A 27,081-nucleotide genomic window follows, 5' to 3' on the forward strand; every position below is an offset into this window, starting at 1 on the left:
GTTAAAAGGATGCTCTGCTGAGTGCCATTCTGCTTTCTTCTCTTTTGCCAGTGTCCCTCCATGAGTGATCTTTCATCTGTTTGTTTGTTTGTCTGTCCGCTCAATTATACTTGCCTACAGGTCACAATTTTAAACCGATCTTCCCAAAACTTCACCAAATGGTAGAGTTCGTCCTCAAGGTTGACAAAATCCTGTATATTTTGAAGTCAAAAGGTTAAAAGGTCAACGTAGGCCAAAGGTCAACCACTTTTTTAAATTTCTAAAATCCTCAATTTTCATCCAATTGATTTTAAATTTGAATAGGATTTACGTATCGGCTACCTGAATTCAACCACTGACTATTTTGGAGATCAATGTCGGCCAAATTGTCAACATAGGCCAAAGATCAACCACTTTTTACAGATTTCTAAAATCCTCAATTTTCAACCGATTGACTTGAAATCTGAATAAGATTTGCATATCGGCTTACTGAAACCAACCACCAACTATTTTTGAGGTCAACACAGGCCAAAAGGTCAACACAGGCCAAATTTCTAAAATTGTAAATTTTCTCAGATTAACTTAAACTTTGAAGACAATTTGCATATCAGGTCACTGAATTCAACCACAAATCATTTTTGAGGTCAAAAGTATTCTCTACTGAGTGGCATTCGACTTTGTACTGTTTTGCCAAGTGTTGCTCTACGAGTGATTTTTCATCTGTCTGTTGGTCTGTTTGTCTGTGAACAGGATATTTCAAAACGTTGTTGATCCTGTTTTTTCGACTTTTTGACTTTTTGAGATATCTTGTTCACAAACGAACAGACTGAGAGATGGGGGTGAAAACATTCCTACATCCACCTTTGGTGGCGGAGGTAAAAATGAAGCCCATATTTACCTCCACCACCGAAGGTTGATGGAGGTTATGTTTTCAGTATTCACCCCTGTCTGCCTGTTTGTCTGTCTGTTTGTCTGTGAACAGGATATTTCAAAACGTTGTGGAAAGATGCAGAAGAAATTTGTTTGAGATGTTGGGTGTGTGACAAGCACGAAACTATTCGGTTTTGGTGAAGATCTTGATCCAGAAACTCGAATTATTTTCAGTGATTCTTCACCATAGAGAGATAGGGCCAAAACGATACATACCACGATATCTCAAAACATTATGGATGGAATTGGACAGGACTGGTGGACATGATTGGTCTGTGACAAGGAAGAATTGATTAAATTTTGATTCAGGTCAGGATCCATATCCGGCTTATCATTGGGAGACAAAACGTAAATTGTTCATGCTGGTGGAGGTTTGGGCTCTAGTGAATGATATTTGAGTTTCTTATGAGTCCAGACTGAGCCACCCTGAAAAATGCTCCTCCAAAAGTTTTGAATTGTTTTTAACCATTTCACACTTTTGGCTGGTTTAATTTAAATGGTGAATTATGATCTCACTTTTTATGTTATTTGATTTCGCTTGCGAATAACTTTGCTGTTCAATCTATCGACACTTGATCTTTGAGTTTTTGTATAAATGGGACCTGTAATTTGTGTATGTTTTGGCTGACTGTATTCACTGTATTTTGTGTATGTTTTGGCTGACTGGTACTCTTAGTCTCCCACTCCAGGCAATGCAAACATACAGATGACCATAATGCACAGACTACAATTGTGCCAGATACAACAAGTCTTTCAGAAAATGAGAGTGGTCCTTGAGTGGCTTGCAATGAAAGATTACTAATTAAATAATCCTCTGAATAATGCATAGAATTAACAAATCAAATACAATTGTTCATGTGTGTCTCTCAAGTGAAAAAAAAATTCCTCACTTTTTGACTTTTCATGTTGCAGCAGGTAACAAAGGAAAAAGAACATTGGTTGGGAAAAATCGACCGAAAGAAGAAACGAGGCGAGAGCTGAAGGGAACAGCTAACGCTGGGAAAAATGACAGACTGGCTGAAGTCTCCGCCAGAAAATCGGAGAGGGGCCGAGGGCAAGCAAGAGCTTCACCTGCAGCTGTTGTGAGAAGGGTTAACAATGTAACCAACGCTTCAGGTGCAAAAGTGCAAACAGCTGCCAAAAAGGTGAGAGCAGCACAAACTGAAAAAGCAACATTTGAAGGCACCAAAGCGGCACATAAAAAGAAACTTCAGGATGGAGCCGTTCGAGCAGTGACTGTTGCTCCTGATTCAGGTGAGCTTCAAGACCCTCGGTCGCATTTTTGCTTGGCTCACAGAGGCGATCCCCAAAATGTTGGACATTGTAAACAAGAGAAAATTAGCCTTGGACCATGAAAAAATATAAAAATATAGCATGTGGTAGCTGGTAGACCGGCCGCCAGGGTATATTAATGTTTAAATAGCGGCCGGTAAATCGGCCGCAGGGGTTCAAAGGGTTACAATAATCAGTGTGACCTCCTTTTGCCTTGCGAACTGTCTCAACTCTATTTGTGATTGATTTAATTAGTTTATGGATTATGGTGCAGTCAATCTTTTCCGAACAGTGTTGTAATGCACTCCAGTGCAAAGTCAGACTGCTCACATACTGGTAAATCTTTCAAATCAAATGTATTCACCCTTCATTTTTTTTTTTTTGTATTCAAGGTCGAGGCTCGTGTGAGAGCTAACGTTAATCACAAAAAAACAAACGGACACATAAAACATACAATAAAGGGAGCGGGAGACAAGATGGGGAGAGAGGTGGAAGCACACAAGTACAACATTAGAGAGCAGGGACATCAGGAGATCTGTGGGAGGGAGAGGGCTTGGGGGGAGGAGGTGAGGGAAAGGGGGTGGGGGTGGGAGAGGTATAAAACACATGGATACTGCTCGGATTTCCAGGAAAGAAGTTGGTATTTCAAAAAAGTGGATCAGGAGTGAATTAGTGGGGGTAGAAAAGATCAAGGATTTGGATGGGGGAAGATAAGAGATGATTGTGTACAGCTTTTTTAAGGACCTGGAGGGAGGAGTGGGATTGATGAGAGTGTGGGAGTTTGTTCCAGAGGTGGGAGAAAAGAGGAATGAAAGAGTGACGGTGAGCAGAGAGTCTCGATTTGGCATTTTAACCATAAGAGGGTTGCTGGGCAGATCTTGTGCGACCTGTAGGAATATTTGGGGGACAGAGCACAGACAGAGCTGGGGGAGCAAGGCCGGAGAAGAGTCGGGAGAAGACAAAGACCAGCAACCTGCCTGCGGTGAATGAATGAAAGGCCCTCAGGGTTAGCTTCATGGTGGGAGATTCCAATGATTCTGAAAGTTTTGGTTTCAACAGCGTGAAACCGAGCAAGGTGTGAGGCAGGAGCACAAAGGCAGGATTAAACACAAAGGCACACACAACGTGTCCACCAAGTTTCGTCCAAATCCGTCCATAACAATTTTTTAGATATCTTGCTATATGTTGGTTTTAACCCATCACTCAATGGTGTCGAATCACTTAAATAATTAAATAATTCTCATATCCGAAGCCATAATCAGATATTCACCAAAATCTAATCGAATCGTCCTTGTAAAACACACATTCTGTCCACCAGGTTTCGGCCAAATCCATCCCTAACTTTTTGAGATATCCTACTATATATCGTTTTTGCCCGATCTCCCAATGGTGAAGGATCACTTCAAAAATTCTACCAACCGGATCCGAATCCGAATCTTCACCAAAATATAAGCATTTCGTCCTTGTCGCATGCCCTACCACTCTGCCAAATTTCGTCCGAATCCGTCCATAGCTTTTTGAGATATCTTGTTCACAAACGAACAGACAGAGAGACAGGGGTGAAAATATACCTTCATCCACCTTTGGTGGTGGAGGTAAATATGAAGGATAAAATGTTCTTCCTGGATGTAGAAGATATTTCCTGTAAATGAAAGGTTTATAATTTAAATATAGTTGAACATCCCATATTCATATCCGTTCTTGGGGGACAGAGCACAGAAACGGCTGGGGGGGCTAGGCCACAGAGGAGTCGGTAGAAGTCAGAAAGACCACCAACCTGCCTGTGGTGAGTGAGTGAAAGGCCCTCACAATCGGCTTCATCGCGGGAGATTCCAATGATTCTGAAAACTTTGGTTTCAACAGCGTGAAGCCGAACGAGGTGTGAGGCAGGAGCACCAGCCCAGAGGGGAGAGTAGTATTCCATTGAGCTGTGGATGAAAGCCTTGTATGTGGTGAGGAGCTCAGGTGTGCCAAGGAAGGACTTCGCACAATGGAGAATGCCCAGTCGGCGACTGGCTTTGGAGGCCAGCTTGGAAATGTTTTTCCCAGGAAAGATCATGGCAGATTGTGAGACCCAAGAGATTGAGTGACAGAACTCCTTGGAGAGGATTGGTGAGAAAGTAGATGGGAGGGTTGTCCAGACGGTCTTTTCAAAGAGACATTGTGAGAGTGCGAGATTTGTCAGGATTGAAAGACATGTTCCACTTGTTTGACCAGTCTGTGATTTTGACCAGGTCTGCAGAGAGTGAGGAGACTGCGGACTGCCGATCTGAGGGATGAGGTATGGAGCGGCAGAGAGTGGAGTCATCAGCAAAGAGATAGAGAGGATTTTCCAGAGAGTCGGAGAGATCATTGATGAAGACAAGAAAAAGCACAGGGCTCAGAATACTGCCTTGGGGAACTCCAGCCTGAACAGGAAGGAGAGATGAGAGAAATCCATTCAGGGCCACACGTTGATGACGACCAGAGAGGAAGTCCGCAAGCCATGCGTGGAAATTTCCATGGATACCATAGGAGGAGAGTTTGGTGAGCAGAGCGGGGTGCCACACCCTATTGAAGGCATGGTGATATATCAAGTGAGACAGCTCTAATTTCCTGTTTGACATTGAGGACCTCCATCCATTGTTTAGACAGCAGAAACAGCATGTCCAGAGTAGAGTGACCTGGTCTGAAACCAAATTGATGATCAGAGATCAAGCCATTGGAGAAGAGGAAGGATTTGATATCCGAAGCAATGATGGATTCCATGACTTTGCTGATCATTAAGAGCAGGCTGATTGCTCTGTAGTTGCAAGGATCTGTTTTTGCATCTTTTTTGTGTAAAGCGGTAATGTTGGCTGATTTCCAAGCTGATAGCAGATGACCTTGAGCAAAAGAGATGATGAAGAGGATAGAGAGAGGTTGTGAAAGAGCGGCAGAGCAGGATTTTAGGACCTGTGGGCTGATGCCGTCTGGTCCAGTTGCAGAATCGGAGTTGAGGTTTCATAGAAACCTCTCCACCTTGTCGGGAGAGAAGGACAGGAGCAGCTGGGTTCGACTGGGTAAGGTGGGTACAGAGAGAGATGAGTTTGGGACACACGATTTTGAGGCAAACACAGAGTGGAGGCATTCGGCTTTGTCACGTGCGGAGTCAACTGTGTAGTCATTTGAGGTAAGGGAGGGGATGGAGGGGGAACAAACACCAGAAACAGATTTGAGCAGATGCCACCAGGATTTGGAGGAAGGAGACAAGTTTGATAGTTCACACTTGAGAGTGGAGAGATTGTGCTTCCTGCCTCTCCTGAGAGTCGACACACACTTGTTCTGAGCTTTGTGAAAGGAACTGAGATTGCCTTCAGTTGGATTATCCTTCCAACTTGTTTCCAACTTGCAAGTTGTTTCAGGGCAACTGCCTCACCACAGGATTCAGTGTACCATGGACGGGAGGAAGGGGAAGACAACTGAAGACGAGATGGGATCAATCAGTGCATGAGAGAGAGCAGTTTGCTTTGGAAGAATTTCCAGAAAGAGTTGATGTCAGAGGCAGTAGAGATGGGAGACTAGACCAGATGATTGATGACTGCCTGAAGACCGTGCCCATCAGCCTGAGTGAAATGCCGGACTCGTTGGCACTGAGGAAGCTCTCTGAGAATGGCCAGAGAGATGTCCACTCTGTAACAAGTAAATGATCAGAAGAACTGATTGGAGCAGAAGAAGAGCAGCAGACATTTGCAGGGAAGTCAGTCATAACCAAGTCGTGAAGAGAAGACACTCCATTGACTGAGATCCGTATTGGGAAATTGACAGATTGTGTCAGTCCCAGTGAGTCACAGAAGTCCTTTGCTGAGGTGCCATGTCTAGTGAGAGAGGTACCCACACCCAGCCAGCTGGCCTGATGACAGTTGAAGTCGCCACCTATGAGGAAGAGAGAGTTTGGATGAGTTGATAGAAGCTGGTCCATGTTGTCAGACAGCGAAATGTAAATGGAGTCATCACTGTTTGGAGGACGGTACAGAACTCATATGAACAAAAGGTGGGAGCGGAGAGGAAGCCGTAGCCAGAGGTACTCCTGGGGGTGGGGTGGAGAGAGGGAAGTGCAAGGAGAGTGAGGAGGAGAGTTTTTGATAAAGATAGCAACCCCACCACCAGGACGAGGCTCAGGTCTATCATACCAGAGGAGGGAGTAACCAGGAAGAGATATTAAGGAATCAGAAACATCTTGAAGGAGGAAAGTTTCTGTTAAGCAGATTATGTATGGGTTGTCAGAAGCAACCTCTATGGAGAGATCAATCAGGTTTGAGCGAAGGCCCGAGATGTTTGAGGTCCATACCGTTAAGGAAGAGGGAGGGCGAGCATCGGGTGCAGGACAGGGGAGGGGAGGGGTAGGGTAAGATGAAGGGTGAGAGGGGGAGGTTGGGAGAGCTGTTGAAGGTGTGTCATAGATTGCAGAAGAGTTCGGAGAAAGGGAAGGATGAGGACGACAAAACGTTTGATGGTGAATGGATGAGGCACAGTGAGGGGTTGTTTGAGGGGGGGGGGGGGGTGGGCAGTGCAATGTAGAAGGTTGGAGGAGGTGGAGGTATGAGATAGAAGGGAGACGAAGTGGGGAGAAGGCAGCTTTGAATGGTTCAAAGGGGAGGGGTGAGAGGGGAGTTTTGAAGGGGAGGGGAGGGGAGTTATTTGAAGGAGAAGGGCAGGGGGAGATTTGAAGGTGGGGCAAGGGGGAGATTTGGAGGGGAGGGGCTTGGGGGGAGTTTAGGAAGGGAGGGGCGAGGGTGGAGAATTGAAAGGGAGGGGTGAGGCGGGGTTTAGGAGGGGAGAGGTGAGGGGGAGTTTTGAAGGGGAGGGGTGGGGGTGGCAGTTTTGAAGGGGAGGGTGATGGGGGAGATTTTTGGGGGAGATTTGGAGGGGAAGGGTGAGGGGGGAGTTTAGGAGGGGAGGGGAGAGGGGGGAGAATTGAAAGGGAGGGGTGAGTTTAGAAAGTGGATGCTTAATGACAAACGAGCATTTATTGCAAACCGTGCAATAAAGTATTGTGATTTTCATGTCAGAGATCCATTGAAAAACGACAGAGGAGGGGTGGAATGAAGGTGAGTTTCGAGAATGTGGAAAGGAAGGACTGGAAGAGATTGAATTTTTTTTTTGAAGTGGAACGAATTGAAGAGGAAATTGAAAAAAGTCTTTTAAATAGGAAGAAAAACAGCGTGTTGTAATATATCACTGAATAAAACACTGCAGGGGAAGGTTTAAATATATTTCAATAATATTTTAACAAAACCGTGAAAAACAATCTGGGAAAGTCCCTGAAGTGAGGACGTGCATTTGAGAAAGAAGGAGAAAGAGTTGACTGAGTATGTAGGAAAACTAGAGTTGGAAAGGTGGGTATCAACTGGATACCAGCGCTGGGCTAGACCAGCGCTGGGCACGCCGAGTCAAGTGGGTGAGCACGCTGGGCAGCGATAAATTGCACATCCCGAAATAGCGTCTCTTTTGATAGCTATCGGGCCGCGTTTGTCAGGAGTTAGATTTGGGAAAAGCATCAGCAGTTCGGTTGCCATCCCGTCAACACACGAGCAAAGAGGAGGGTGTTCGGCAGAAACATGTCGGATAAACATCGGACTTCATTACCGGCTGCCCATGTCGATGGGAAATCCGTGTCCATCATGCTATGGTACATCTATAACTAGCTTGATACGTCATTCCCCTGTAGTGCCCGAGTGCCTGGGAGTCTATGTAGATCCCGCACGATGTCCTCAGAATCGGCCTCCCTGCGGTCAGGCGAGGCTCGCTGCCTGTCCGTTAATTAGGACGGAGATGACGGCGCCAGACAAGCTGTACATCCGTGCAGTGGCGGGTCCTCTCGTGATGCCAATCGAGCCTCAAGCATTGAGGCGATTCCGGCCAGCGGGGTTCGCCGGCCTCGCAGAGTAGTCGCGCGTATCGGCCTTCCACGCCGTGGCGGGTCCTCTGGGATACCAATCGAGCCTCAAGCGTTGAGGCGATTCCGGCCAGCGGCGATTGCTGGCCTCCCAGAGTAGTCACGCATAGGCGGGATTCCGACGAGCAGCAATTGGGTTCGCCAGCCCCGCAGAGTAGTGCCCGTGATTGGTGCAGCGCGTGATTCGCGCATAGAAGGGATTCCGTCCAGCGGTGGTCGGATACGCCGGCAGAGTGAGGTGCGTTAGACAGGCTCGTCGTGAGCACACACGTAGAAAATCACATCTCGTACCTGGCACGCAAATCCAAGAGGACTCCGATTCTCGCATAAGCAGCCGCCAGCGTTTCCCGTAACCGAGGCAGTTACAGCCAGACTCGTACCTTCGGCTCCGAGCACGTCCGTCGACCCAACGGGGTTTCAGCTGCAGGACGTTTCCCAGTGGCAACGTTCTCCAGGTGTCTTGCTGGAGTTCGTCACGCCTGCCTCGGGAGAGCAGTACGTGCTCAGACGGCGTAGTTCCTGAACGAAATGCTTGAGGGGATCCAATGCATCTAGTCTCTTCGTGGCAGGCTGGTAGCGAGAGTAGTTGGCGCTCCGTGGCTAGAGCTGGCTCGGCGGGTCCTCCGCTTAATGTGCTTTCCCGAGGCGGGGTAATCGCAGGAGCGTGGGCATCATCTCAATGCGGAACGTGTTAGGAGAGGATTACGATTAATTGTTGTAAGAATCAGATCTACAACATTGTCCCAAGAGTAGGTTTAATCGTAATCGTTCTCAACAGCATCTAAAGAGAAAACCAACAATCATTGTATTAGTGTTACTTCAGATAAATACAGGTGCATAAGGTGATAGCTAGATAAGCGAGCAGATAGCGTACAATGCAGAATCCTTACCATTCTACGGAAGCCCAGAGGTGCTAAAGAGTTACATAGCGCAGAACTAATTTCTGCGCTGAAAGGCAGTCTCTCTTATAGGAGCAGCGGAGGAGTCGCGTAGCGGCAATGAGGAGAATAACATCAGTGTCGTAACTTAGATGACAATTTCATCACATTCATTAGTGCATGCTTAATTATTCATGTATTTAAAATTGACATTTTTGGTTCTTATCGTTTTTAACAGGCTGCAAAATGTTTTTTGACTACCTGGCCCGCATCTTTCAAGATAAAGACTCTAAAGGTAAGAAAAATGCAAATAAGTAGAATCTGAGACTATTTCTCGATCCCACATTGACTTTGCTGTGTTGTATATCTTCTTATTATAACAGAGCAAACGTGTATGTATGTATGTATGTATGTATGTATGTATGTATGTATGTATGTATGTACATACGTATGCATGCATGTATGTATGTATGTTTATATGCGACGACAACGTCTTCTTCTTCTTCAAATAAAATTACCACCCTCTTAATTAACCCTCTTAATTGCGTTAAGACTGCTGAGACCCCTCAGACCTTTGATGACCCTTTAATGTCCCCAAGACCCTTCAGACCACCAATACCCCTGAAGACCCAAAACACCCTGAAGACCCCCAAAGACCCAAAATACCCTTCAAGGCCCTGAGGCTCAAAAATACCCTGAATACCCAAAGACCCTGAATACCCAAAGACCCTGAATACCCGAAGACCCAAAACACACCGAAGACCCAAAACACTCCGAATACCCAAAACACCCCAAAGACCCAAAACACCCCGAAGACCCAAAACACCCCGAAGACCCAAAACACCCTTAAAGACCAAGAAGAACCAAAAGACCCAAAAGACCCAAAACACCTCAAAGATCCAAAATACCCTTAAAGGCCCAGGGAATCCAAAAGACCCCAAAGACCCAAATGGCCCTGAAGACCCAAAACACCATGAAACCCAAAAGACACCGAAATGGTCAAAGATGACTACCCCTCCGAAACGACGTGTGGTGAGGCATGCGCAGCACGCCGAGTCACGCGCTAGTAATGTTAATTTCCTTTTTGCTTCTAGAATTCCAACGGTTATATCCACCATGTATTCTTCTTCTTGCCCCTTCGCAGGACAATCATGGTTGGGCCCCAGGACAATCATGGTTCCCTGTTTAAGGCAATGTTTTTTATGGCCGGATGCCCTTCCTGATGCCAACCCTTGGTCACGCTCTTACGATGCGCAGGGATACGGTGTACCTATTCTAAATCGGGGTACACACCGTGATCATTCATCCCAGCAAGCTGGTACTCAATTTGCCGACCTCGGAAGGATGACAGGCTGAGTCAACCCCCCTGGCGTAAATTCAGCGATCGACCAGGAATCGAACCCAGGATCCTAGGATCCTAAGCCGGCACCCTAACCGCTAAGCCAACACCAGGTTACCAGAGTGGACCAGAAAATCACAACACAGAATCACATTTCATCAAAATCGTACATCCTCAACTTTTTGAGATATCCTGCTGCATATCGTTTTTGGCTCTATCGACAAATGGTGAAGAATCACCTAAAATCTACTAACTGGATCTGGATTTTCACCAAAATTGAATAGCGTCTTCCTTGTCACACACACAACCTGTTCACCAAGTTTCGTACAAGTACGTCCATAACTTTTTGAGATATCTTGCTATATGTTGGTTTTACCCCGATCACTCAATGGTGTAGAATCACTTAAATAATTAAATAATTCTAATATCCGAAGCCATATTCAGATCTTCAACAAAATCAAATCGTCCTTGACTGACTGACACACACACACACACACACACACACACACACACACACACACACACACACACACACACAACCTGTCACCAAGTTTCATCCAAATCCATCCCTAACTTTTTGAGATATCCTGCTACGTATCGTTTTTGCCCGATCTCCCATTGCTGAAGCATCACGTTAAATATTCTACCAGCCGGATCCGAATTCGGATCTTCACCAAAATAGAATCATTTCGTCCTTGTGACATGCCCTACCACTCTGCCAAATTTCGTCCGGATCCGTCCGTAAATTTTTGAGATATCTTGTTCACAAACGAACAGACTGAGAGATAGGGGTGAAAACATTCCTCCATCCACCTTTGTTGGTGGAGGTAAAAATGAAGCCCATACTTACCTCCACCACCGAAGGTTGATGGAGGTTATGTTTTCAGTATTCACCCCTGTCTGCCTGTTTGTCTGTCTGTTTGTCTGTGAACAGGATATTTCAAAACGTTGTGGAAAGATGCAGAAGAAATTTGTTTGAGATGTTGGGTGTGTGACAAGGACGAAATTATTCGGTTTTGGTGAAGATCTCGATCCAGAAACTCGAATTATTTTCAGTGATTCTTCACCATAGAGAGATAGGGCCAAAACGATACATACCACGATATCTCAAAACATTATGGATGGAATTGAACAGGTGGAGGTGGACAGGTTTGGTCTGTGACAAGGAAGAATTGATTAAATTTTGATTCAGGTCAGGATCCATATCCGGCTTATCATTGGGAGACAAAACGTAAATTGTTCATGCTGGTGGAGGTTTGGGCTCTAGTGAATGATATTTGAGTTTCTTATGAGTCCAGACTGAGCCACCCTGAAAAATGCTCCTCCAAAAGTTTTGAATTGTTTTTAACCATTTCACACTTTTGGCTGGTTTAATTTAAATGGTGAATTATGATCTCACTTTTTATGTTATTTGATTTCGCTTGCGAATAACTTTGCTGTTCAATCTATCGACACTTGATCTTTGAGTTTTTGTATAAATGCGACCTGTATTTTGTGAATGTTTTGGCTGACAGTATTCAATGTATTTTGTGTATGTTTTGGCTGACTGGTACTCTTAGTCTCCCACTCCAGGCAATGCAAACATACAGATGACCATAATGCACAGACTACAATTGTGGCAGATACAACAAGTCTTTCAGAAAATGAGAGTGGTCCTTGAGTGGCTTGCAATGAAAGATTACTAATTAAATAATCCTCTGAATAATGCATAGAATTAACAAATCAAATACAATTGTTCATGTGTGTCTCTCAAGTGAAAAAAAAATTCCTCACTTTTTGACTTTTCATGTTGCAGCAGGTAACAAAGGAAAAAGAACATTGGTTGGGAAAAACCGACCGAAAGAAGAAATGAGGCGAAAGCTGAAGGGAACAGCTAACGCTGGGAAAAATGACAGACTGGCTGAAGTCTCCGCCAGAAAATCGGAGAGGGGCCGAGGGCAAGCAAGAGCTTCACCTGCAGCTGTTGTGAGAAGGGTTAACAATGTAACCAACGCTTCAGGTGCAAAAGTGCAAACAGCTGCCAAAAAGGTGAGAGCAGCACAAACTGAAAAAGCAACATTTGAAGGCACCAAAGCGGCACATAAAAAGAAACTTCAGGATGGAGCCGTTCGAGCAGTGACTGTTGCTCCTGATTCAGGTGAGCTTCAGGACCCTCGGTCGCATTTTTGCTTGGCTCTTAGAGGCGATCCCCAAAATGTTGGACATTGTAAACAAGAGAAAATTAGCCTTGGACCATGAAAAAATATAAAAATATAGCATGTGGTAGGACGCTTCCGGTTGTACCTACCGGTAGCTTCCGGTCCCTCGAGCGACGGGGCTTGCTTCGATCTCTCCACGGCATCAAAGTTTGAGTGTTTTCCCGTTCATTTCTTTGCCAAATTTCCGCTGCGTATTTTGTTGTGTATGTGTTATTGTGTGTTTCTATTTGGTTTTGGTTTTGTAGTTGTTGCAAATTTGTGTGTAATTAGTCGTTTCTTTGTTCGCGCCTCGTGCACCTCGTGCGGCCTGGTGTCTCGTGCGGCCTCCTCGTCTCGACTTGTGCCCCGCCCCCTATATCTCGTTTTTCTTTCACCTCTGCTCCTGCTTTCTCAAATCCACGTTCTCACTTAGAGACTTTTCCCAGATTGTTTTTCATGATTTTGTTTAAATATTTATTTAAATATGTTTAAACCGCAGCCGTGATGCTGACGCCGCCCCCTCCCACCACCCAGAATTTCCATGTTTTAAACGTTTCCCAGTGTGTACCCCGGATAAGAATAGGTACGCCGTATCCCTGCGTGTCGTAAGAGGCGACTAGGAGGGTTGGCGTCAGGAAGGGCATCGGGCCATAAAAACATTGCCTCAAAAAGAGAACCATAACAATTACAACTACATGTGGACAGGGTACAGCCCGAAGTGGAGATCGGTTTCTGAGGTTTGGGACATGGAATGTAGGGACAATGACAGGGAGATCAGGAGAAGTGGTGGAAGTATTGGTCAAAAGAAGAGTGGACATATGTTGTGTGCAAGAGACGAGATGGAAGGGAAGTGGTGTGAGAATGGTGAAGGGTAGGCAGGGACAGAAATACAAGTTTGTGTGGCAAGGGTGCCCGGAGGGCGTGAATGGTGTTGGTGTCCTGTTTTCTGAGGAGTTTGTAGACAGTGTGGTGAGTGTGACTAGAGTGAGTGATAGGTTGATGATGGTGAAAATGATGATTGGAAAGCTCTTGGTGAACGTCATCTCGGGATATGCTCCGCAGGTTGGTCGAAGCGATGAAGAGAAGGACAAGTTCTGGTGTACGATAGAGAAGCTGATGGAAAACGTGAAAGATGAGGAAGTTGTTGTGGTAGGAGGAGACCTAAATGGACATGTGGGAAGGAGTATGGATGGTTTTGATGGAGTTCATGGGCATTACGGATATGGTGTGAGAAATGGAGAAGGTGAAAGGATTTTGGAGTTTGCTGATGGAGCTGATTTGTTGATTTGTAATACTCAGTTCCAGAAAGAGGATAATAAGCTTGTTACATACACGTCAGGTGGGTCGACGACAACCGTTGACTACCTGATGGTGCGTAGGCGAGATAGGGGGCACCTCCGGGACACAAAGGTGATCCCGGGGGAGGAGGCTGTTTCACAGCACCACTTGGTTGTCTGCGACGTAAGGGTGAAAGGTGCGAGGAGAGCTCGGCGGGTGAAGTACCAACCGAGAATGAAGGTGTGGAGGTTGAAAGAGGTGACAGTAAGGGAGGCATTAAAAGAGAGGCTGAGTAGGGTCGAGGCTGATGTGGTTGAGCTTGAAAGTGGTTGGATGTCGATGAAAGCTAGTCTGTTGGGAGCCGTTGGTGAGGTATGTGGATGGACAAAAGGACCACCGAGGCACTCGGAAAAATGGTGGTGGGATGATGAAGTTGGAAAGAGGATTGACGAGAAGAGGAAGAAGTTCAAGGAGTGGCAGAAGGCGAAGGGTACGGGAGCAGAAACAGCAGAGCATGAAAGTTATAAGGCAGCCAGGAAGGCTGCAAAGAAAGAGGTAGCAAAGGCGCAGGAGGCATTTCGGAAAATGTTCGGAGAACGCTTGGATTCGGAAGAGGGTCAGAAAGCAGTATTCAGGATTGCAAAGCACATAGCGAAAGAGAGGTGTGATGTGATGGGGGTGAGTTGCTTGAAGGATGAAGTGGGACAAATCGTTGTCGACCCAGATGGAATTAAAGGAAGATGGAAAAGATATATGGAAATGCTGTTGAATACAGAGAATAAATGGGATGGCAACATGGAGAGTAACCCAGTTTTAGGACCGGCAGAGAAGATAACTGAGAAGGAAGTTGAGGAAGCGATAAAGGCAATGAAGGGTAGAAAAGCGGGAGGGCCGACGGGAGTTGTGGGAGATATGTTGAAGGCAGCAGGAAGTTGGGGTGTGAAGAGAATGACAGAGATCTGTAATCTGGTGGTGAAAGAAGGCCGCATTCCAGTGGATTGGGAACTGAGTACCCTCGTCCCTCTATACAAGGGGAAAGGTGACCCTCTGGACTGTGGCTCGTATCGAGCGATAAAGTTATTGGAGCATGGAATGAAGGTATTGGAAAGGGTATTGGAGAGGAGGATAAGGAAGAAAGTGAAGATCGACGAAATGCAGTTTGGATTCATGCCAGGAAGAGGAACGACAGACGCGCTTTTCATTGTGAGGCAGTTGCAGGAGAAGTACATGGAGAAGAGGAAGAAGTTGTTTCTTGGGTTTGTTGATCTGGAGAAAGCATTCGATCGGGTTCCACGCAAAGTATTGACATGGGCATTGAGGAAGTTAGGAGTGGAGGAATGGTTGATCAGATTAGTGATGGTAATGTACAAAAGAGCGCGCACAGCTGTAAGGACGAAGGACGGGAACAGTGGTGAGTTTGAGGTGAAGGTGGGAGTGCATCAGGGGTCGGTACTAAGTCCACTACTATTTGTAGCTGTGATGGAGGTGCTGGCTCAGAACGTAAAGGAGGGTTTACCGTGGGAGTTGTAATCAGATGATCTGGTGTTGATTGCGGAAAGTATGGATGGACTGAAGGAAAAGATGAACACGTGGAAGGAATGTATGGAGACAAAAGGTCTGAAGGTGAATATCGGAAAGACGAAGGTGATGGCAAGTGGTAAAGCATGTGGTGAGGTGGAAAGAACTGGGAAGTGGCCCTGTGTTGTGTGAAGGAAGGGTGTCGGAGTGAACTCCATTCAGTGTACAATGTGCGCTGAGTGGGTTCATCAAAAATGTAGTGGTCTGAGAGGGTCATTAACCAGTGTGGCAGCTACATTCAAATGTAAGGTGTGCACAGAGGGAGCTGCAGATGGAGGAAATGTTGAGTTGGATCTTGGAGACGGCGTGAAGCTGGAAGGTGTGAAAACATTTTGCTACCTCGGAGACATGCTGAATGGAGATGGGGTGGATCAGACTCGGCAACAGTTGCTCGAGTGAGATGTGCATGGAAGAAGTTTCAGGAATTGAGTGGCGTGCTGATGATGAGAGGAGTGTCGTTGAAGCTGAAGGGAAAGGTGTATGCTGCATGTGTGAGAAGTGTTATGATTTATGGGAGCGAGACATGAGTAATGAACGTAGAGCAGCAATGAAGGTTGGAAAGGGTGGAAATGCGAATGGTTCGACGGATGTGCGGAGTATCGTTGAGAGAGACGAAGACAAATGATGAATTGCGAAAGATGATGGGAATAGAGCCTGTGATTGATGCTGTGAAGAGGAAGGAAGGAGAAGACGGGGAAGACTGAGAAAGACTTGGCTAAAGATGGTGGAAGAAGAAATGCGGGCAAGGGGGTTAACAAGGAGAGATGCAGAAAATAGGGCAAAATGGAGATTGTCATGGGGACCGCAAGGCTAACCCCCGCTCTAGCAGGGAAAATGGCCTTTAAAATGCATGTTGTTGTTGTTGTTGTATCATTTATTGTTTTTTTTATACTTTTGTAATCAAAGGACATAAAGTCTCTCTCCCCTCTCTCTCTCTCGCTTCCCTCTCTCGCTCTCCCTTTCCCCTTCTCTCTCTATCTCTCCCTCCTCTCGAATCCTTTCCTGTTCTTTTTTTCCTGTGCTGGTTATGGCAACTTGTTAAGCCCCAGTACCCCACTGTTAATTCTGCCTTCCATGACCTCATTCTTGCAGGCAAAATATATCTCGGTATGAAATGCATATAGTATGTGAATAACATGAGATCTGGAAAAATGGCTTCTGGAAAGGAAATATCACATGATGTGAGTATCGATATCAAAATCGTAGCTCGTGTAATTGTTACTCCACGTGGCAGATTACAGCCCCACTTCATGTTTCAGCAGGAGCTGAATGCAAGACTGTGAAGAAGGAACAGCGAAACTGGCAATGTTGGCAAGAGAAGCAATCGAGGAAGAAATCCACAACTCTCCAAAAGTGATGTTGAGTATTTCATGGTACGTTCTCTGTGATAAACGAAAAGATCTAGCATGGTGTTGCCTTAATGGCTCAGGTCGCTGGCAAGAGAAGCCTGGGTGAATTGAATTTCGCTAATTGCCTCGATGAATTTCACTTTCAAAGAACTTTATTTTGAAGGTTAATCTTTGTGGTTGCCATATTTGTGTTTGGTATATTTTATCTGTGCCAGACTCCTGGAGACGTCCGTGGAACAAATGAACCTTTTTTTTTTTAGCAGTTTGAACTGCTGCTAAACTCAATTCTGCAGTCACTTCTAAATTTTGAAATTTTGCTCAGGTTGAGAGATTCTTGTGCTTATGGCATTTTAGTTCTTAAACGTGTGTGCAAATTAAATAAAGGTATAAATACTGCTTAGAGACGTCCGTGGACGCTAGAGAACAAATGTACACTTTTTTGTCGCAGTGGGAACTGCTGCTTTAAGCTCATTTCCGCAGTTTAAATTGAAAAATTTGGCTCAAGACATGAGTCTGCGGGTGTCATAACATATTCTCATGACAGAGCATATGATTCTCTTGGTTAACCTCTTCTCCACCCCCCTCCTTTTGTACCTTTTCTTCTCCACCTTTTCTACCTTCCCACCCTCCCCCAACCCCCCCACCCCCTCCCTCCCATCTCTCTCTTTCTCTGTCCACTCCTCGCTCTTCCCCCTCCTAATAAATTGCAGCAACCCTCTTATGATTAAACTGCCAAAATCTCGGCTCTCTGCTCACCTTCACTCTTTCATTCCCCTTTTGTCCCGCCTCTGGAACAAACTCCCCCACTCCCTTCAATCCCACTCCTCCCTCCACGTCTTTAAAACAGCTGTTCACCACCATCTCTTATCTTCCCCCATCCAAAACCTTGATCTTTTCTACCCCCGCTAATTCTCCCCAGATCCACTTTTTTGAAATTCCAACTTCTTTCCTGGAAGTCCTTGCAGTGTCCATATGTTTTATACCTCTCCCACCTCCGCCCAAGCCCTCTCCCTCCCACATTTCTCTCGATGCCCCTGCTCTCAAATGTTTGTTTACTTCCCCCTCTCTCCCCATCTTGTCCACCACTCCCCTTATTTTGTGTTTTTTTTTGTGTCGGTTTGACTTTTTGTGTGATTAATGTTCGCTCTTTCACGAGCCTCGATCTTGTATACAAAACCCCCCCCCCCCCCAAAAAAAACCTCTCTCGCTCGCTTCCACCTCCTCCCGGAGTTTATAGCAACGTTTGGTGAGACGTTGCTCTCCCCCACCCTCTTGTCTCTCGCCTCCTTGCTCCCTCCTCTCTCTTCTCTCTCTCTCCCCCTTCTCTTATTCCTCTCCCTTCCCACTCTCTGTTCTCCTATCTCCCCTCTTCCCCTTTTCCCCTCCCCGTTCTCTCTCCTCTCTCTCTCTTTCCCTCCCCGTTTCTCCCCCTCCGTCTCCTCTTTATTTTGCAGGAAGATGGCTTCTACCAAAAGAAGGAAATGTACAAGAAGCAAACTTGACAAAAAAAATGATATGCAAAAGTTGCCTCCAGAGCAGCCTTACCTTTTCTACAGCATGAAGCAAGATGAGAAGCAAACACAAGAGGAATGGCTGCACCCAAAACAACTGAAACTCCTCAAGAGCAAGAAAGAAGACGAGAGGAATTGTCATGTTTAACCCTGGACTAGTCAAAGATCCCCGGGGGGTTAAATATCATGGCAAGGTAATAATTAGGCAGCTTAGCAATTTTTGGGGGGAACGACTTTACAAAAGTACCATTTTTATTTTAGTGGTTCATTGGACCATATGTAATAGAATTAGGACCGGAGGCAAGACATATACAGTGTTTGACTTTTGCGCAAATACGACTCGCACAGCATAATACCGAGCAATACATTTATGCAAATAAATCATTAGCTATTGGAGTTAGACTAAAATCGTAAATACATAAATTGCTGGACAAATTACCTTGAACAACATGTCTGTTCTAAAGCTATATTGTCATTACATCCTTGTAGTTGCGTACATGTTAGATATATGAGAGGTGCGCGAGTCACAAGTATAACACATTTGTGTAGACACTCGGTATTATATTACGAATTATTATTACATGGAAGCGTAAGATTTATTATGCAGGCATGCATAAGTTTTACAAATAACACTGCATGTAATGAAATAAAAGTTAGCCTCCTTGTTGAAAATATGTACATAATTGGTTTTTGTCCTTGGTTTTTGTCCAATAAAAAGGTGAAGAACATTGTATATTTATTGCCTCCGGTCCTAAATCTATTGTATACTAGGACGTGCCCGTACGTGGGTGCCCGTTCCTTGCCAAAAAAAAAAAAAAAAAAAATTTGTGTAGGGGTGTGTGTGTGTAAACATCCTAGGGCGTGCCCGTACGTGGGTGCAAAAAAACATGCGTGCAAACAACAACAACAAAAAAAAACTTTGAAACCACGTGGCAGTAACGACCACAGAACCCCCCCCCCCCTCTATTTACATGAATGGTTTGGTCAATTCGCAACGACCACAGAACCCCCCCCCCCTCTATTTACATGCAATGGTTTGGTCCAAAGCGAACGGCTTGCGGTGTTTGGTAAAGAAATCGCCATAGCTCGGTAACTACTTGTCCGATTAATTTCAAACCTTGAAAAGGCACATCCTCGGGTCCCCAGCAATATACCTGGCAAGTTTCAAGTATATCGGACCCGTGGTTGTCGAGAAACAGCGGTCACAGACAAACAAACGTACAAACGTACAAACAAACAAACACACAGAGATTACTGGAATTATAGATAGATGGTCTAATGGACGACCAAAATAAAAATGGCGCTTTTGTCAAGCCGTTCCCCATTTTCGATAAATATGCTGCTAAGCCCCCTGACTATAAGCTTTGGTCTTATTTGCTCTCTCCCACGTGTCTCTCTTGCTCTCTCTCTTTCTCTCTCCCTCTGTTCCCTTCTCTCTCTCCCTCCTCTGTCTTCCTTTCCTGTCCTTTTTTTCCTGTGGTGACTATGGCCATTTGTTAACACCCTAACCCCACTGTTAATTCTGCCTTCCATGACCTCATTCATGTAGAGAAAATGTATCTCGGTATGAAATGCAAATAGCATGTGAATAACATGAGATCTGGAAAAATGGCTTATGGAAAGGAAATATCACATGATGTGAGTATCAATATCAAAATCGTAGCTCGTGAAATTGTTACTCCATGTGGCAGATTACAGCCCCACTTCATGTTTCAGCAGGAGCTGAATGCAAGACTGTGAAGAAGGAACCGCGAAACTGGCAATGTTGACAAGAGAAGCGATCGAGGAAGAAATCCACAACTCTCCAAAAGTGATGTTGAGTATTTCATGGTACGTTCTCTGTGATAAACGAAAATGCAGTGCAGATCTAGCATGGTGTTGCCTTAATGGTTCAGGTGGCTGGCAAGAGAAGCCTGGGTGAATTGAATTTCGCGAATTTCCTCAACGAATTTCACTTTCAAAGAACTTTATTTTGAATGTTAATTTTTGTGGTTGCTGTATTTGTGTTTGGTGTACTTTATCTGTGCCAGACTCCCAGAGACGTCCGTAAACGTCCGTGGAACAAATGAACCTTTTTTTTTAGCAGTCGGAACTGCTGCTAAACTCAATTCTGCACAGTTCTAAATTTTGAAATTTGGCTCAGGTTGAGAGATTCTTGTGCTTATGGCATTTTAGTTCTAAAACGTGTGCAAATTAAATAAAGGTATGAATACTGCTTGGAGACGGCCGTAGACGCCTGGAGAACAAATGTACACTTTTTTGTCGCAGTGGGAACTGCTGCTTTAAGCTCATTTCCGCAGTTTAAATTGAAAAATTTGGCTCAAGACATGAGTCTGCGGGTGTCATAACATATCATTCTCATAACATAGCATATCATTCTCTTGGTTAACATCTTCTCCACCCCCCTCCTTTTGTACTTTTTTCTCCTCCACCTTTTCTAACCACCCCCCTCTGCCTCCCGTCTCTCTCTCTTTCTCTGTCCACTCCTCGCTCTTCCCCCTCCTAACAAATTGCAGTACTCCACTCCATCCTCTCTCGCCTTCTCCCACCTCCTCCTGGAGTTCACAACAATGTTTGGTGAGGCGTTGCTCTCCCCGCCCTTCCTCTCTCTCCCCCCTCCTTGCTCCCTCCTCTCTCTCTCCCCCTCTTCTTATTCCTCTCCCTTCCCTCCCTCTATTCCCCTTTTCCCCTTCTCTCTCCATCTCTCCCTTTCCTTCTCTCCCTTTCCCTCTCTCCCTTTCCCTCCCCATTTCTCCGTCTCCTCTTCATTTTGCAGGAATGTATATATATAGTTTTACGGATTCGTCACTTCTGTTGTTGTGGTTTTCATCCACTTGAAACATTTCTGGTTCCATGTACTATTATTGTTTTCAAAAGGTTTATTGTTTATGAACTGTTTTCAAAAGGTGGAAAAGTTAGAGTTAAAAGAAACCGGAAACCGGATTGGGAACCGGACGACGACGACGAAGAGGAAGAAGAGGGAAAGAAGGCGGAGCGAGTGGAGTCGGACAAGAAACATAGCTGCGTTGCGGTCTGGAGCAAACGTTGGCGAGCAAGAGTCACGAGTGAACTTTGGGTTTCCCAGGAAAGGGATTCCTGCGACAGTTGTTATCGCTGTGACAGATCAACCTGCGTGTCAGGTTTTGCGATTGATTCCGAAGAGAATCATCGAAGGGCCGTTACGTCTCGAGAACGGGCCGTCGGCCATTTTGACTCACGCGCTTTGCATGTCGAGCAAGGTTTCTTTGCTTCGCTTCAGCCTTTGCACATTGCGCAAGGTTTTTTTTTGCTTGACTTTAGCCGTTTTCACCGCATTCAGACCTATCTGGTGTGTGTGTGCAACACGGATTTTGAAGTTAAATCTGACGTTTTCCGACTGTGAGCTGTGGAACGTCCATACCCGAGGGTGTGATTTCCCAGTTGCCTGGAGGGCGCCTTTAGGTTTCCCAGTCGCCTGGAGGGCGCCTTTGGATTTCCCAGTCGCCTGGGGGGTGCCTTTGCACAGCTTTGGCAGCAGGACTGTAACTGCCAACCCAACGGGATTCTGGTCTCGATTGGACAGCGATCTGACGATCGCTGGAGCGAAACAACTTTGGCTTGAAGCCGGGAATAAGAGACATTGGGAATGTTCTTAGTTCACTCACTTGGAGCACAGTGAGTTATATGTTACGAAACTGATGGTACCATCATAGGACATATATTGATTGTACTTTTGATTACTATTATTGTTGTACTGTTATTCTTGTGTGATCTTAATACAATATTTGTTTGTGAGCAACAATTGGTGTGGCTTCCCCATTGATCTTTGACATACAGAATAACACATTTTTCTGCTGTGACTCCTCTCGGGGCTCGGAGGTACACCATGACCAGGGGGTTGGGGAGGAGCACGTAACAATATATATATATATATATATATATATATATATATATATATATATATATATATATATATATATATATATATATGTTGTTGCGGATCTTCGAAGCCCGTTCCCGTTACAAAAGGGGAGATTAAACTCCTTTTTCCCCCTGGGACTTCGGGTCCGCGAGACCGAGTCGCCACTTCCGGGCAAATGAGGAAAAGGGTTTCGGGACAAATTCACACGTACCTTTGGTACCCACGCCGCAACGGAAGCGGGGATCGAGCCTCGCACGAGCCACGCTTAATTGAGTACGCCCGAGCGGAATGCGTATCACGTGACTCGTGCTGTTACTTTTCTATTGGAACCCGATTAGAGCGGTTTTATTCGTACCATGCGAAGCCATTGATGGAAAAGACAGGACGGTCAAATCAGAAGAAAAGAACAAGATTTATTTTCACTATGTACAGGGATTTGAAGAAGGAAAGGGACACAGGGCAGAAGCTTAATCGATCTTAACTTATCCCCAGACAATGGGCCCACTCACATACACGGGGAGATGGAGGAAGGATGTTCACGCGCCAATCACACCTGCTTCGGTCGCTCCTGGAACAGCTCACCCAGCGTGTAGCCCTCTGGCGGTCACGGCACGTATCCAGGCGAAGGCAGGCAGTAGGGAAATCGCGTGTCTGTGGCCCGGCATGGGTCGTTCTTTACAGCATGCGATTAATACTGCGCAGAGCGCGGGGAACAGGGCAAAGTTCGTGTACAACGAGGTAATTCAGTTCATAGGCGATACGATTCAATACGAGGCAATGCTGACGCACGTTCTCAACTCATCTGCCAAATCCTCCTCAACTCTGTCTCATCTCAGAGAACTGCTGGGCTGATCTCAGAACTCCACTCTGAACTCATCTGAGGTGGGGGGCTCTGGGCAGGGTTATATGGCCCCGCCCCAGTCTCACCCGAATGTTCCAAACCCCGCCTCCTGCCGCAGTGGTAAGCCACTCCCCTCGAGCCCTGATTGGAGGCTCGCGCTTACCGATCACTCCTACTCCTCCTGCCCCGCCTTCCTTCGGGCTCGGTCGATTTGTTGAGGCCTGCCACGTGGTATTTCAGCGCCAATACCAAACCAAAGCGCCATAAGGACACCTAATTTCACTAGACTACTCAACGCAAAACTAAACACAGGAAAGGGCTACGCTTACATTTATGAAGAAATAACTGAACTATCGCGAGGCTACATGTTGTGGTGTAACTAACTAAGAGGGGAAATTAACCTTTTTTCCAAAACCGCAACACTACACCCCTCCCTCGTCAGACTCGTCCCCGAGTCGAAACCACCAATGGAACGACCGGTAGAGAGTGACATGCAAAATTAACTTTACTTTTAAATGTGACACATAGGTGTGGTTCCCCCTAGCATTTACTCTGACCCGTGTGTGCGACAGTTTAAGCACTAAATATGTCCCTCCTATTGCGTTGAGCAGCTATCTAACAGTTTCACGCCCACAGCTACCCGAGTATTTCCGGAATTTTCAAACAAAACACATAGCCGGTGGGCAGCATTCTTATATTTACAAGCACAAAACTTAACTTTATTTACAATGCTATGACCCAGGACCTGTTCTTTTTGGAAGAGAAGATTGGAGGGGAGAGAAAACACAGCAAAAACACACTCAAAATCATCACACTTGCTGCTTGCTTCTTGCATCTTGCTTCTTCTGTGTGCATATATCAAACCGGCTAGCCCCCGGACCGGCATACAGGCGATTTTAAACTTCAGGGCCATCTAAACTTACACATCTTCTTATGCCTAGCACACCATAATAAAATGCACAAAAATGCTTTTATTTTGCCAGGAGGGCTAATCTCACGTGGTCCGACTGCGTGGCATTAACGCCACTCAAACAAGTGGTCCGAAGGTGCAAGATGATTTTGCAGTAAAATGCTGCACAGCAGAGGTGCAAGGCCACAAGGCTTGTGGTCATATAGTGTGATAAGGGTGCAGCAAGAGGGTTGTGGCAGCAAAGTGCTGCACATGTGCAACAAAGGTGCAGCAAAAGGATATGGCAGCAAGGTGCTGCACAGGTCAGCTGCACTGATGAAACGGTGCAGAATGGATGCTGCACGGGTCGATGGTGCTGCACAGTTCGGCCTCCAAATTGGTCCTGGGGGGGGGGGGTGGGGGGGGAGAGCGATGAGGCACAACAAGCAAAGCGGAAAGCACACAGTGGCACATGGAAAAACAAGGTAACGCGACGCGGAAGAGCGAGCAGAGCAGGCTCGTCCCTAACCGTCCGTACCCCCCACCATCGGCTACACTACCCTAGCCCCCCTTGTATTCACAATCCGTCTCTACGTCTTGTCTCCCATATCCCCCTCTATCTCCGAATTCTTCTCCCAATCCCTCCCAGGAAGGAAGGGATGGAACAAACACGATGTCTCATCACGTCATGATGCGTCTTACAACTCAAACGGCCTACAGAACCTCGGTGTGGAGCTCATCTCCTCGGTGACTGGCAGTGGATGGCGCGAAGGGATTTCTCACATCCCAACTACGCTACTGACATTTATTTTTTAAATTACCCGGGGTCGTACCCTGCCAATCGGCCTCTTTAAACTATGTGGTTTTAAGAACCCGAATTCCCATTGCCCACTCTGTGGTGCCCTTTGAATTTGGGTCTCACTCCCGCAAATTTCTCACTGTACCCTCGCACAATTTTGGGGCTGGGTCATGTGGCCCTACCAGCAGGTCTACCTACCTGCGCACCTCCGCCACTGAAGCCGCCAGCCGAGCTTACCTGCTCCCACGACTACCTATCTGGGGAAGGCCCCTCTCTGGCTCTTACCCCCTGATGCCCACCTTGGCATTGGGCAACCCGGGTCCTTCCCTTGGATCATCGGGCCCCACTCACAAACTTCACTATAACTAACCAGCTCCCAGAGCCTACCTGCGGCCTCACCTGGCCGACAAACTACCAGTGGCGGAGTGCCCCAATAACCATACGCACCAATTAAGCCACACGCCCAGCCATGTCACTGTCTCATGCACCCAACAAAGCACTTCTTGCTACTACTCACACCACAGGTGTCAATATCCATACAAATTTCCCTGAGCCCTCTACCTGGCTTTACACTACCCACCCCGGGCTTCCGTGAATGGGTTCCACCTCCCCCCATTCACTCCTTCGCACCATGCATTCCACACCTTTTATTCCACACACCAAGCATTCCACACCACTTATCTCGCACACCATTTATCTCGCACACCTTTTATGCTCACACCCCTTTTTCCATACACCAACACAATTCCATTTGTCTCAAAAACACAATTCCGTTTATTCTCAAACACACAGCATCATCTATCTAACTACTTTCCCCTACCCTCATGCTTCCCTCGTCATCCCTTTACACTGTGCACTCCCTTTTTCTTTATCATCCATCTAACCTCTCTACGTCCCCTCTATAGTACAAGTGTCACTACTTAAATCTTGTCCCTACAGTCTGCTAGATCCCTAACATTATCCTAGCCCTCCCTCGGCTAGCTTCGGTGCCCCATGGAGGTAACCATTGCTGGCACCCCCATGTGCCTATCACTGCCATCCCCCTAAACTAATGCTCATGGGCCCCATTCGTGTGAGGAATGGTGACACTACCATTCCCCCACGTGGGGTACACTACTTTCATCAGTCCACTACACTCGAGCCTCTCCATGTGGATGTTCGTTGTCACCGCTCGACCTCGAAGGGCCGAGCGATCCATGCGGGTGGTTGGTCTCCTGTATGGGGTGTCCGTCCGGCATTTTTGATCCAAGGGGGGAGGTATGGATGGGCCGAGGTGCAGGGCTCCATCCCTGCACGGGGCCTCGCGGTCCCACGCACGGTGACCCAACCGGCCAAGGTCGGAGAACCGCACCCGAAAGGGTGCGCGGCTCCGAAAACTCCTACCTCCCCTTGAACCTCGCCGATTGCCTTTGCCGCCATGCGGCACCAACCATACAGTGCGGGGGCCGGTACGAATCGTGCACGCCGGTCCTTGTGAGACCGATGCGGCACAGATTCCCTCGCTGCACACAACTCACCGGAGGCTCGCGTCTGCTACCCGTCCCACTAAACGCTACCCCGGTCAGTGTCGATGCTTGGGCCGCGTCCTCACTACTCGCGACCCACTTCGCACTCACACACCCAGGCGTCCCCGCGCCTCCCATACACTTCGTTACTGCACACTCTCCTTCCACATTCTCTGGTGTGCATTCTCCCTCACACTCGGCCCTCGCACACTCTTTTTCCACACCCCCAGGTGCGCACTCTCTCGTTACACACTCCGTAACACACTCTTTCCGCACACAGTCTGGTGTGCATTCCCTCTCGTACTCCAGACTCATACACTCTGGTGCACGCCACCCAGGCACACTCGCACCTTTCACACACCCCATCATCGCACACCCTGGCACACACTTTTTCGTTACACACTCAGTCACACACTCTTTTCCTGCACCCTCGGGCGCACACGTTTGTCTCACACACTCCGTAACACACTCGCTCTCCACACACTCGGACACGGGCTCTCTCTCACACTCCGTACCAGTCGCCCTCGTACACCGCACAATGGCCCAACCGCGAACGCCCGGGTCTCGCCTTTCTCCCAAGCACGCGGAAAACCCGTTCGCGCCAAACACATTCGCGCCATTTTCGCAACTCACCTAGGGGACCTCCTTCCCCGGCTGCACCTGCAAACTTTCCATTGAGTTAGCAAGCCCGGCATCACGGTGCAAATACAGACTTTGCGCGGGTTCCATTACTTTCTCCCGTGATATATTTTCTGTTTCTACCGTCTCTTCGGCCGCATTTATTTCTTTTCCTATCATGACAATCGTCGGCGCCCATGAAATTTTCTTTTCCAACTCAACCCTGGCCGGCGCCCCCAGAATTTATTTGTCCAATTCGGCGATCGTCGGCTCTTCTACACCCCGCGTCGCGATTTCCATAGCCCCGGTCAACTTGGCTG

General features: G+C 46.7%; 1 protein-coding gene across 12 annotated transcripts in view; it reads left to right on the top strand.

The window, feature by feature from the left end:
- LOC137411652 (uncharacterized) overlaps positions 1 to 27,081 on the top strand; it is a 248,836-nt gene that overhangs the window by 199,333 nt on the left and 22,422 nt on the right. For 10 of the 12 annotated variants that reach the window (XR_013621776.1, XR_013621780.1, XR_013621773.1 and 7 more), the window contains 6 exons: positions 1,822 to 2,163; positions 9,215 to 9,271; positions 12,111 to 12,452; positions 16,608 to 16,721; positions 17,408 to 18,402; positions 19,928 to 20,038. Coding sequence is in view for 1 of the 12 variants with exons in the window: in XM_068097002.2 (XP_067953103.2) it covers positions 1,822 to 2,163; positions 9,215 to 9,271; positions 12,111 to 12,452; positions 16,608 to 16,705 (839 nt within the window). In the remaining 11 variants the exon portion in view is untranslated. The remainder of the gene's footprint in view (positions 1 to 1,821; positions 2,164 to 9,214; positions 9,272 to 12,110; positions 12,453 to 16,607; positions 16,722 to 17,407; positions 18,403 to 19,927; positions 20,039 to 27,081) is intronic. The other 2 variants (XR_013621778.1, XM_068097002.2) reach the window with 2 other exon arrangements.

The sequence above is a fragment of the Myxine glutinosa genome, chromosome 1 (genome assembly GCF_964187855.1).
Source record: "Myxine glutinosa chromosome 1, kmMyxGlut1.1, whole genome shotgun sequence".
NCBI classification, from domain to species: domain Eukaryota; kingdom Metazoa; phylum Chordata; class Myxini; order Myxiniformes; family Myxinidae; genus Myxine; species Myxine glutinosa.